The sequence below is a fragment of the Python bivittatus genome, unplaced genomic scaffold (assembly GCF_059951505.1).
Source record: "Python bivittatus isolate LINGU-HERP-01145 unplaced genomic scaffold, Pbiv_v1 ctg000610_np1212, whole genome shotgun sequence".
Lineage (NCBI taxonomy): Eukaryota > Metazoa > Chordata > Lepidosauria > Squamata > Pythonidae > Python > Python bivittatus.
In genome coordinates, this window is record NW_028277088.1 from 34,264,931 (window position 1) to 34,278,321 (window position 13,391).

Sequence of the window (13,391 nt, forward strand, 5' to 3'; positions counted from 1 at the left end):
ATTTATTAAAATAAATCCTCGATAATAGTTTTTTTTAATTTTTAAATGTTAACCTTTTTATTTATTAAAAAAAATCAGATCACCCTTTATTCCATAAGATGTGTTAGTAAAAACACAGTATAATGGAACTATAAGCCATCTTCCATAAAATTGAGAGGAGACAAAGTTCTAAAACTGCAGCTAGAGGCAAAAAACAGTTTAACTACTTTGGCAAATAAAAGTGCCTTGGCCTGATTCTGAAAAGATTGTATTGCTTGGTGCCAGCCACGCTTTTCATAGGGAAGGTGTTTCAAAGTGAACTGGTCATAACTTGATGTACCTTCTCCTTTGAATAGATGGTGGAAGGTTTGGGGGGAGAAATCTTTTGAGTATTTTGGATTTGACCATTCAAGGTGAGCAACAGCATTTTGAATTGGAAACAAATAGGGACAGTTCCACTATGTAATTCAATGTTCAGAATTCTGAATTAACTAGTTTATGCATCATCTTCATGACAGTCTCATTTAAGTTAAGTTGCTGGATAGAGGACAGTAGCCAAGCTGTCCTCTATCCAGCAACAGCTACAGTTTAGGTATCAGTCAAAACTGATAGAACTGTAATATTTTAAAATGCATATACTGATAAATTCAGACAAGGCAAGAGGTGTTCCTGAGGATAACAACATTTATTTGGAGATTGTGCTTGTGAGGATTGTGTGGGTATATCATCTAAAAGTGAGTGGGGTTTTTTTTTTCCTTCAGAACTATTTTTTTTTGTTCAGAAATATACAGATCTCAGTGATTAACCATGTATATTTTAATAATCAAATAAAATTATTGTGTTTTTTTTGTTCAGTCCTCCTAACCATAGAATATCATAATATTTGCTCACCATTTATTCTTTATTCAGTCCTTTATTCATAAGCTTATCTCTTTTGGAGTGAAGCATTTTTATTGAACGATTTGGTACTCTTTAGTTTTTAAGTATGTAAAGCCTGATTAAATGGGAGATGAAGCATAATATAAGTTTCTGAAATTACTAAGAGTAGAAATAACAAAATAGTTTTCTCAGGGTTGACACTTGGGATCATGTGATAAACTTCGTTAGTAACAGATTTGCTACTTAACAAAAGAGGCTTAGACTGGGTTTATATATGCAGTGAAATGAGATGGTGATATATAAAAGCAACAGAATGAACTGTATCATTTTAGGATATAAATGGGAAATATCCTATAGTTTAAAAACTGGATTAGAGGCTAGATTCTAGCTCTTTTTCTGTTTTTTTTTTTTTTTATGATAGCATTTAGCATTTAAAAGATGTTATCGCTTGCAATTTGTAATACCAATAGAGGCGAATATGTGTAGCTCAGGGTTGAACTGTGGAGTCCTTGGGGTTCTCTGAGCTTGGCTTTTTTCTTGCAAACATTTCATTACCCGGCTAGGTAACATCTTCAGTGCTAGAATGGAATGGGGTTTGATCTCTGTTTATATACAGTGGCATGCCTTGCCAGTGTTGGTGGGGGTGTGGGTTTTGTTTTATTTTTTCCCCTCTGGAAGTTCCTTGATTAGGGTATTGTTTACTGCTGATTGTATGTCTGGTGATAATCTTGGTGTTAACAACATACAGTGTAAGGACTGTAATAACCACTATGTACAACGGACAGGCACAAGGCTAGCAGAGTGCATCCATGAACACCAACTAGCAGTCAGAAGACCCAATGAAAACTCCTTAATCTCACAACACATGGACAGACTTAACCATAGTTTCAACTGGGAAACAGCATCTTAGACCAAGCTAAATCCAAAAATGCAAGGGAATTCCTGGAAGCTTGGTATTCAGACAAGGCAGCCATCAACAGGCACATAAACAGCATCTACATACTATTCAGAAGAGACAATAGAGTGGTACCTCGGGTAACGAACTTTTCGGGTTAAGACCAGCCCTGGCTGCAAAAATTTACCTCGGTTTGTGAACTCCGCCTCGGGTTACGAACCGGATCCGCGGTCATTTTCCCTCCCATGACACGGTCCGTGGCCATTTTTCCGCCCCTGACACATGGTCCGTGGCCATTTTCTGCCCCTGACATGTGGTCCGCGGCCATTTTCCGCCCCTGACACGTGGTCCGCGGCCATTTTCCGCCCCTGACACGTGGTCCGCGGCCATTTTCCGCCCCTGACACGTGGTCCGCGGCCATTTTCCGCCCCTGACACGTCCGCGGCCATTTTTCCGCCCCTGACAAGTCCGCGGCAATTTTCCGCCCCTGACACATGGTCATAGGGAGAGGGACTCTCCCTCTAAGCAATAGCCGCCTCCCTGTCCTCCACGCCAGAACGGATTAACGGTAATTACATTGAACCTTATGGGGAAATTTGCATCGGGTTGCGACCAATTCGGGGTGCGACCAGAGTCACGGAATGAATTCGTAAACCGAGGTTCCACTGTACAAAGGAAAACAAAAGACCAAAACAGCTCCTCACCAGCAGTCATCACCCAGATAACCAGAGATTAACACCAAGATTATCACCAGACATACAATCAGCAGTAAACAATACCCTAATCAAGGAACTACCAGAGGGAAAAAATAAAACCCACACCCCCACCAACACTGGCAGGGCATGCCACTGTATATAAACAGAGAGCAAACCCCATTCCATTCTAGCACTGAAGATGTTACCTAGCCGGGTAATGAAACATTTGCAAGAAAACAACCAAGCTCAGAGAACCCCAAGGACTCTACAATTCGAAATACTGACTGAGTGCATGTATTATGTCTTAAGCTATGGATTGTTTTTTCACTTGATGTGGCAATAAGTCAGTGCATAAACAATTACAGTATTTGATTTCAGAGCAATAAACTACATTTTGAAACCATGGCTTGTTACATTACTGATTGCAATTGTGGCTTAGACTGATATGGATATGTATATTGTTTGACATTCCTTGATTCTTTTCTGGTTTGTTCTTATGATCCAGCCCATAGTTTCTACAACAGTACAAGGTAAGAACTACTTAGAAAAAGAAAAACAAACCAGTAATTAGCTGAACAAGGACTAGTATTGCCCTTTTTGATAACTTAATGAAATTATTAAAATAGTACCTAAGCTTGATTGAAGACAGAGATTTTCTCTTCTACCACCTCATTCTGCTTCATATATATAAACTGGGTCAAGAGGATTTGCTTTACTTTAAAAGAATTAGAAAATGTAGTGGATGAAACAAAGCTTCCTTATTCAGAAGCAGTGTACTTCTAAGTATTAGATACTAGGCACTAACAGTATTCTCATGGCTATATGCCTTGTTTTTTACTCTCCAAGTAACACTTTTTAATTGCTGTTGAAAACAATACATGGATGAGATGGATTTTTGTCAGTTCAAGGGACATCATTCTTATGATATCACGGTTAAAGTTAAATGAGTCTGAAGTTACTATTTAAAAGGGTCTTTAATGACGAGCTCAACCTGTAAAATTATATTGAGTAATGATACATCTCAGCTTGCCTTATTTATAGTAAAATGAAATCCAGAAGAAAGTCAGACCACCTGGAGAGAACAGCAAATGACTTTCGGCATGAGGTTGGTATTGTAGTATATGAGCCTGAAATGTACTATGTGCGGTGAAGGTATTAGATAAGTTTGAAAATAATTTAATCCTTCTCTATAATCACTTTTTTCCATCTATAATTGTTGTAAGCTGTCCAGAGTCACTTTTCCGTGAGATGGGCAGCTATACAAATTTGATAAATAAATAAACCCTTGTAACTTGCTCACAGTCACCCATGCTTTAGTTACCTTACTGCAGTGCACTTTGCACTTGCACTTTGCTGCCCTTGAAGACCATCCAGAAGTTGGAGCTGGGCCAGAATGCAGTGGCACATGCACTTTTGGGTGTCCTGCGGTTCACCTGAGTAACACCACTGCTGTGTGAGCTGCACTGGCTTTCAGTTGCTTTCCAGGTGCAATTCATGGTGCTGGTTATCACCTTTAAAGCTCTACATGGCACAGGGCCCAGGTTACTTGTGGGACTGCCTCTCCCTGAGGGTATCTACCCATCCTACTAGGTTAGATAGGGTAGGTATGCTCCAGGTCCCCTCCCTTAAATGTTGCCATCTGATGGGACCTTAGAGGCATGCCTTCTTGGTGACTGCCCCAGTCCTTTGGAACAGCCTGCCACCAGACAACAGAGGGATCCCTACCTTTTAGCCTACTGGGGGACTGTGAAGACCTGGCTCTTCCCCCAAGCGTTGGGCTAGGATGGAGGGTTGAGTTGTAAGGATGTTTGGTCTAGTGCCTGGGGGAAGGATATGTTTTTAAGTATGTTTTATGGATTGTTATAAGCCACCTAGAGTCATTGTATGAAATAGCAGCCATATCCTGAAAATAAATAAATAATTTCCAGAACAGTTTATTAAACATGGCATGTCATTATATAAATAAGTGGCATTGACACAAAAAATCTAGCTAAAATAAAAAAGGAATTGAGAGCATTGTATGATGTTGTTTCCAGATGATACAGGATGTAACAGTACTGATTGTTTCACCTTTTATTTATTTATCAAACTTATTAGGCCACCCATCTATCCATCAACAGTCTGAATGGCAAACATAAAGTATACAATAAAGCATTGACAGTTGTAAAACACAGGTTGAGGCCCTCTTGTTAAGAATCTCAAAGGACATCCCCACCATACATCCAGGCTAGAGCTTCAGAACTAACAGCCTGGCCCTGGTGCCTGGGGGAAGAGCCAGGTCTTCACAGCCTTCTGAAAGACTAGCAAGGTTGGGGCCATCCATATCTTTGTGGAGGAAACTGTTCCATAGGACGGTGCCATGACAGAAGAGGCACACTTCTTAGGACGCACCTGGTAACACAGCTTCACTGAGGGGAACTGGAGCATGCCCACTCCAACAGATCTGATGGGACACGCAGAAACCCTCAGGGAGAAGTGGTCTTGCAAGTAACCTGGCTCCATGCCACATAAGACATTAAAGGTGGGAGCCAGTGCAGTTCACACACAATAGTGTTATGTAGGCATACCATAATGTATGCAATATTGCACATGCCACTGCATTCTGGGCCAGCTAAAGCTTCTGAATGCCTTTCAAAGGCAGTCCCATGTACACTGCAGTAGTCCAATTAGGAGGTAAGTAAGATGTGAGTGACCATAAGCCGTGTCTCCTGACCTAGGAATGGGTGCAACTGTTGCATAAGTTGTATTTATGTAAAAGGTACTTCTGGCCACAGCTGCCACCTGCTCTTCAAGCAGGAGCCATGAATCCAGGAGGTCCCCCAGATTGCACACCAACTCTGAGCGTACTAAGAGGATGGATGAGTGAGCATGCTGGCTTACAAGTTCCCTGTATGCTTGTTTTGCCTCCTCAGTCTGAGACCTTGCCTTATTAAGCAGCAAAATTTAAAGAATCATATTTCTCATGATTGTGGTTCCTGCTTTAACATTTATATTACACCTTATGAATGAACGGTGTTCTGGTACATGATACTCAGTTTGTTCTACTTGGTTTCTCCTGTTAGTGGGAGTGACTAAATACATTTGGATAGCTAACTAACTAAGGGTTATATCCAAAGTAGGAACTCTGGCTAGTTTCTCTTATGGCTTATGACTCTGGGTTGTCAGGAGAGTACTTAGGCATAGTTCTCACTTTGCACATTAACAGTAAGCAAAACACTTCCCACATTTGTTTAGCTGCTCCTACTGGCAGGACAAATCAATGGGAACAACTGAGCTGTATTGAGCTGCACATTTGCTTAGAATTCTTGGAAATTGTGGGAACAAAAATATTTTCTGACATTCAGAGTTGCTTTGGCAAGATAGGCAGCCATATAAATCAAATAAATAAACATTTTTGTGATCTAGTTTATTTACAAAACCAAAAGGGTATCACCTTTTTCTGTAACAATATTGTATGCAATATCTGGTTCAGAAGTTAGTTATAAGTTGATGTGAAGATATTAAGGCTAGACTTATTCTTACTCTGGGGTTTCTGTGTTAAAGAAAACATTATGCAAGCATCATGGAAGCAGGACTAATTAACTAATATAACTTTCCTTAAAAAAATAAGTCTATTAAAATAAGAAAAAGTATGCTAGCATTTACTTGGCAAGCATCCTGTTGTTTTACAGGACGGTAGAAATGTTCAACTATTTTTATTCAGAAATTCATTTCCTGCCATATGTTTTAAATTAAGACATAGTTGGCTAAATTTCATTCATTGGACTTCAGTCCTTCTGGCTGGGAAATGATATACTCATAATTGTAGTTTGATATAGTTTATCATTTTAACATATTCTATCCTTTTGGACCTGCATGACTTATTTTAAGAACCTTAGGGTTTTGTTTTCCAGTTTATTAATATGTTCTGTAGTTTAACAAACAATTCCAAATGGTAGTTCTGTGAGTTGATTGCCATACTATAAAAGTCAGAGGAAACACTGCAGAAATCAAGAAAACCAAATTTTATCAAGGGACTGATTAGAAGTTATATGAAAGCTATTGTTGGCTAGGTTCGAAAAGATTTGTGTTCAAATCCCACCCAGCCATGAAGCTTGTAGCTGGTCTTGAGACAGTCATCCAATCTGCCTTGTAACATTGCTGTCAGAAAAATTGGAGGGGGGCAGGAGATGGGGGGTCCTAGAGGGAGCAATGTTATAAATGTCTAATAAAACATAACAATGGGATTTTCTTTTGCTTTAATGTTTTATCTGTGGTTATTTAGAGTTATGTTTTTCATTCAATCATGATTTCACTGTTTTCCTCCCTGCCAGTGGAGGAAAACAGCAATGTTTTTGCAGCAAGAGCTGCATTTTAAACTTTTTTTTAAACCTGAAAGCTGCAAAAGGCATGCCAGAAATGGGGTTAGAAGAGGCTGGATCAGAATTTTCAACCTCTTTTTTTAGTCTTTTGGGGGTTAAATAAATAGGTGTATTAAGTTTATTTGAGACTTAATGCCCATATATTTCTTTTAAAAGCACAAAAATTGGAACTGGGGCTACAAATAGGCCATAGATTGCTAATCTTTGCTATAAAGGAAGGGAGTGATGTAGAGATCTTGAAATGTATAGATATTTTTCTGTGCTAAAAGAGCTATAGCCAAACATGAGGAGGGCCATTTTTATTACTGTCTTTTAATTGATTATACTGTTTGGTTCTAATCTTCTGAAGTTGCCTAGAGTCATATGTGAGGGGGTAGCCATAGAAATTGAATGAATGAATGAGTAAATAAATAAAACAAGCCTAGTGTTTGTTTATTTTTTAACTCTTAGTCTTGTTAAGGACTCATCTTCATTACCTGCAGTGAGATTAGAACTTAAAATTTGTGTAAATGTGAAGGGATTGCAGTCTATCTAATAGTAGTTGCTGTATAAGAAGCCAGTGGAAATCATAGTTATCCCACTTCACTATTGGTATTGCGTGCCTGGAAGGATCTGGAAACAGATATTTTCTCTGTTGAATTTTGTGTTTATTTCCTGAAATAGTGGTGGTAGTAATGATGATGGTTTTTGTCTTTTTAGATTATTTCTAAAGCAAAAGTGTGTGGCATCAACAATGAATCTGAAATGGTTAAAAGACTCCGTTTGGCAGTGATGGATAAAGAATTTACTTTTAAGGCAGGACAGTGGTAAGGTTCTTTGATCTGCACATATTAAATAGAAGGAGAACTTAATAATGAAATCATAAATTGATGGTGCATTTATATCCAAATTATCAATTTTTATAAGCACAGGGATGTGCAAATGTTTAATTTAGTCACCTTTGATTGAAATTATTTGGTTTCATAAAACAAAAGAATACATCTCGATTGCAACAATTTCCCCACTTGTTCTTTAGCCTTGTATCACTTTCAAAAGGGTTGTACATAAAATTTCCTTAAACCTCCTCTAGTCTGGAGAAAGCTTCCTGTAAGTTTAATTTTCTCTAATACAAAGCCATATGACTATTTCTAAGTGAATATCATTGAGAAATAACAGCATGTGCATAGGAAATCTCACTTGAAAATAAAAACATTTCCAAAAGTAATAAAACACAAGATGATCTACTGTTTGAGAAAGAAAAAGTCAGTAGATCTACTTCTGTTTTGTTTCTCTGTAGCCTAATCATTGGATTGGATTCACTGGTATTTTCCCATTTAGCGTTTTACATTTCTCACTGCTGTATTGCATGGAGGGAGGGAGGGAGGGAGGGAGGGGAGGAAATAGGCTATTCCATTTGCAGAAGAGCTTCACTGAAATGAATTACAACCTCTAATATTTTACCTGGATATGGTATTGATTAGGACCAAGGAAAGTAAGTCTCCATTTAACCATGGAACTTACTGGTGATTTTGGCCCCTCATTGTCACTCACCCTATGCTATATCACAGGGTTTTTGTGAGGATAAAATCATGGGAGACTCTGCCTTGAATGTTCAGAGGAAAAGCAGAACATAGTATAATAATATAATTCTTTTAAAAATATGACAGTATTTTTTCTTGTCTTCATATCTCCATTTGGTTTCCTTATTGTAATTAAAGAAATTACAATTTGTTATTTTGATCATATGAACATTTTCAAGATCTGAGTGTTTTCCCTCAAAATTCAGGTAAATTTTTAGACCGAATTAGATACTGTACCTTTCAGTCTGGACACTGTTCTCTTGTTCTTTTTTTCTTTTACTTTCTATTATCAATCCATCTGGCAAGTAGGTTTTATAAGCATCAAACTTCATCTGTTAGGATGTTAATAGCATGAGTTACTAGTACGGTGTTAATTTTGCAGTCTTTTACATTTAGAACAAGAAAACAAGATGTTGATTGCAATAATTCATGTTTGTAGAGCAATTTGCAGCAGCCTTTGCACATGTGCACAGATGCATACTAAATTTGTGCGTGTTGGTTCTTAGGCAAACATTTACCCTTCAAAAATGTTTTGGTAATCATCATACTGAAAACTGGGTTCTTTAATTATAATTACTCTTTTCATTATCTTCCTTTTAAATTATTCCATTTCTGTTTGGCATGCTAACGTTCCACCAGTGCAGCTTGTAAGATTGCTTATGATCGAATGTGGTACTGAGAAGCAGAAGTGGGGAAAAAAGATTAATAGATTTACGTTTGTGATGGAATGGCTGGATGCCTCCTCTTCTTACAAACATGTACTATTGTTTTCTTTTGATTTGTCCAATAAATATTTCTCTCACATAGAGGAGCTACAGAGTTAGGGTTATGCCCACTTTCTGAAATTTCTGGTTTTGCAAATTGTAGCTTTTTTGAAATGTCATCACAGTAACTATTATACTGATGCAGGTTCAAGTACGTTCAGCAGTATTCTGTGTTACTAAAAAAGTTATATTTCTGCCTGACTACTTGTTCTGAAACTGGCTTCCTTTTCTTTGTATTTATGTTTACTAAAAATTACTGTTGCTTGTTTTCTTTAAAATTAAAATTATATATCATGAATGTTGAAATTTCATTTAAGTTATTTTTTTTTCAAATATGTTCTCTATGGTGTTTACAGTAAACTAAAAAAAATAGTTAAAAAGAACCCACAAAATGAAATAGACAAGACAAGTGTGGGTTATGTATAATACCAAAATTAAGATAACAGTCTCATCCATAGTCACTTAGGAATAGTTTCTTTCATTTATTTAAGAGTACTATTCTGTACATGTCAGAAGCATATCTCATTTTCAGTGGAGCTTATGCCCAATAAATGCATATTAAATTTCATCTATACATATGCAAGCAACATGGATTGGATTGGGTTATGTAGATGATGAACTCATTAACTGCCATTTAGAAACTAGATAGTTTCTGTTGAACTCCATAATGGGGCAGGACACCATGTATGCTTCATGAAAATAAAAGGTTTGTCTTTTATTTATATCCTGCCTTTCATTTGGAAGCTCAAGGCATACATAGGACTCCTTCCTATTTTTCCCAACAACTCTGTGAGGTAGTTGGGCTGAGAGAGAGTGACTGGCCCAAAGTCACTAAGTGAACTGCTGTGGTGGAGGATGGACTAGAACCTGCGTCACTCTGCCCCCAGTGTAACACCTCAATGGGTACACCCCCCTGGCTGTCAATACACATGGGGATTGCTCCCAGAGATACATTTTTGCATGCAAATTCATTTTAATGGAGGCAAAAGTCCATGTCCAAAGGGAGGAAAAGCTGTATCCTCCCAACTAGTAATTTTTGTGGAAAACATTTAAAGGAAAAAGACTTCTAGGGGGGGTTAGGAAGTATTCCAGCATACATTATATATAGAATCTATTTTTTATCTAATCAGGTTTCTGTTCATCCTGTCTTGATAGCCTGTTTTATATAGCGCATTTGTTCTGGCTAATTATGCATAAATGCATATAAATAACATTTATGTGCATTTAGTTTTATAAATACCTATAGCTTTCTGTGCAGAATATATTATAAGCTGTTATTGGTATCTGTAATTAGTGAAACACTTTCTGCAGACATTCTAAAAGGGGGAGGGCAAATGTCAGTCTTGCTAGATTTACTTTTGTTGTTGTTGTTGTTACAACCCAAAAGCCATTTACCAGAGGCAAGTGCAAAAGATATGCACTTAGAAGGACTTGTGAACCCAAGAACTTGTTTTGGGTAGCCAATCAGTATGTTACTCAAAGTTCTGGTTATCCCCTCTGTGATTGTTAAAATCTTTAGCTTCTTACCTGTCTACTTCATGTAAGTCAAAGATCTATCAGTAGATCCTTATGTATGCTTCTGTCCACCTCTCCTAAACAATTAGATTCTGGTAACTTTATCTCTAGGTTGCTTTTATTTCACAGAGAACTGTATTCTTATTACTATGTTACACTGATTCTGTTAACTCTTCTTATTATTGTGGACTTGTTGAATTCATGACTTGATGCACAGAATAAGAAGCTTATAAGATTCTGCCTTCCAGGAGCATCTTTAGGAACATATGTTTTTTCATCATTTCAGGCCACTATAATATTTTAAATAGATCCTCTGCTTTCTTGTCCTGGGCTGCATTAATGTTTCATAAATGTATTTTTCTATTACATTATCCAGTGTGCTGCATTTTTCAGATTGAAGATTCAGGTTTTTTGTTTTAGTGGTTTTATGATTTTACAGCATTATGATCTGTATTTATAAAGCATTAAACATATACTGTAGAGCAGTATATGTTTAATGCTGGCTCTGGGAGTTGAAGTTGACACATCTTCAAGTTGCCAAGGTTGAGAAACACTGCTATAGAGGCTTCTTTCCTACTGACTGTTCAGAATGCCAGCAGCACTATAGTGATTTGTTCTGTAAATAAATCTACAACTCTTCTAATTGTAGTTTTGCATTATTGGTGCATAGGTGAATTTCCACGGTTCCAGTAATAAAGGAAACAGTAAAATAATTGTTGGAAGAAATACTATTCTAAGATGTTTGTCTAGATAAATGGTAGCAGAGTTTCTGGCTTTTAATCAGGTTACTTGCCTGTGAAACAAGGCTGAATAAGCATCTCATCAAAGGGAGACATTGTGTTCAATTTGTACTAAATTTGAACTTTCATATATGTCCATAATTTGGTTTTACAACATTTAACATGCAAAATAATTTCTCACTAGAGGGCACTATAATGCAGCTTGTATGCATTAATTTATAAGGTTTATAAATGTATACATAAAAATAAAATGCAAATAACTCTGCGTACTTTAAAGTGCTTTTTCCTAGGCATTGTTTTGAAAAACTGAATTAAGTAGTAGCAGTATTGACAAAATTAGAATTGAACTTTTGAAAATGCTAGGCAAGTGTAACTCAGATAAGATGGAGACTGTATGTGTTTGTGAAGTGATTCAGATAGAAATGTATTGGATGGTAATGTGATATTCTTGAAATAAAAGTTCACATCTTAAGAATGTGCTATCAGTACAAGCTCAGTTGGCACTGGTGACAAAAGAACCCTTTTAACCACTTATATTTGCCAGCATGATTCCATCTAGATCAATTACGCATGGCTACATTAATGTATGCTTTAGCTGTGACCAGATTTTACTACTGAAATATGCTCTAGTGGGGGCTGCCTTTGATAACAGTTCACGAGCTTCAGCAGGTGCAAAGAGCAACATCCTGAACATTTGTGACCACCATGAGGTCCAAACATACTGTAATTAACTTGCAAAAGCCAATGTATATTGGGCCAATTCAAGTTGGGTTACAAACCTAATTAATACTCCTCTAGGTTGTTCTGTCTGGCTGCAATTAAGGGAGGGGTAATAAAGCAAAGATCCAGATCTTTGCACTGGTATACAGTGGGGCAAAGAAGTATTTAGTCAGCCACCAATTGTGCAAGTTCTCCCACTTAAAAAGATGAGAGAGGCCTGTAATTTTCATCATAGGTATACCTCAACTATGAGAGACAAAATGGGGGAAAAATCCAGAAAATCACATTGTCTGATTTTTAAAGAATTTATTTGCAAATCATGGTGGAAAATAAGTATTTGGTCAATATCAAAAGTTCATCTCAGTACTTTGTTATATATCCTTTGTTGGCAATGACAGAGGTCAAACGTTTTCTGTAAGTCTTCACAAGGTTTTCACACACTGTTGCTGGTATTTTGGCCCATTCCTCCATGCAGATCTCCTCTAGAGCAGTGATGTTTTGGGGCTGTCGCTGGGCAACATGGACTTTCAACTCCCTCCAAAGGTTTTCCATGGGGTTGAGATCTGGAGACTGGCTAGGCCACTCCAGGACCTTGAAATGCTTCTTACGAAGCCACTCCTTCGTTGCCCGGGCGGTGTGTTTGGGATCATTGTCATGCTGAAAGACCCAGCCACGTTTCATCTTCAGTGCCCTTGCTGATGGAAGGAGGTGTTCACTCAAAATCTTACGATACATGGCCCCATTCATTCTTTCCTTTACACGGATCAGTTGTCCTGGTCCCTTTGCAGAAAAACAGCCCCAAAGCATGATGTTTCCACCCCCATGCTTCACAGTAGGTATGGTGTTCTTTGGATGCAGCTCAGCATTCTCTCTCCTCCAAACACAACAAGTTGAGTTTAGACCAAAACGTTCTACTTTGGTTTCATCTGACCATATGACATTCTCCCAATTCTCTTCTGGATCATCCAAATGCTCTCTAGCAAACTTCAGACAGGCCCGGACATGTACTGGCTTAAGCAGGGGGACACATCTGGCACTGCAGGATTTAAGTCCCTGGCGTCATAGTTACTGATGGTAGCCTTTGTTACTTTGGTCCCAGCTCTCTGCAGGTCATTCACTAGGTCCCCCCGTGTGGTTCTGGGATTCTTGCCCACCGTTCTTGTGATCATTTTGACCCCACAGGGTGAGATCTTGCATGGAGCCCCAGATCAAGGGAGATTATCAGTGGTCTTGTATGTCTTCCATTTTCTAATTATTGCTCCCACAGTTGATTTCTTCACACCA

General features: G+C 37.9%; 1 protein-coding gene across 3 annotated transcripts in view; it reads left to right on the forward strand.

The window, feature by feature from the left end:
- OXNAD1 (oxidoreductase NAD binding domain containing 1) overlaps positions 1-13,391 on the forward strand; it is a 33,877-nt gene that overhangs the window by 4,280 nt on the left and 16,206 nt on the right. For all 3 annotated transcript variants that reach the window (XM_088150756.1, XM_088150754.1, XM_088150755.1), the window contains exons 3-4: positions 3,490-3,553; positions 7,509-7,615. In XM_088150756.1, the coding sequence (XP_088006882.1) occupies positions 3,490-3,553; positions 7,509-7,615 (171 nt within the window). The remainder of the gene's footprint in view (positions 1-3,489; positions 3,554-7,508; positions 7,616-13,391) is intronic.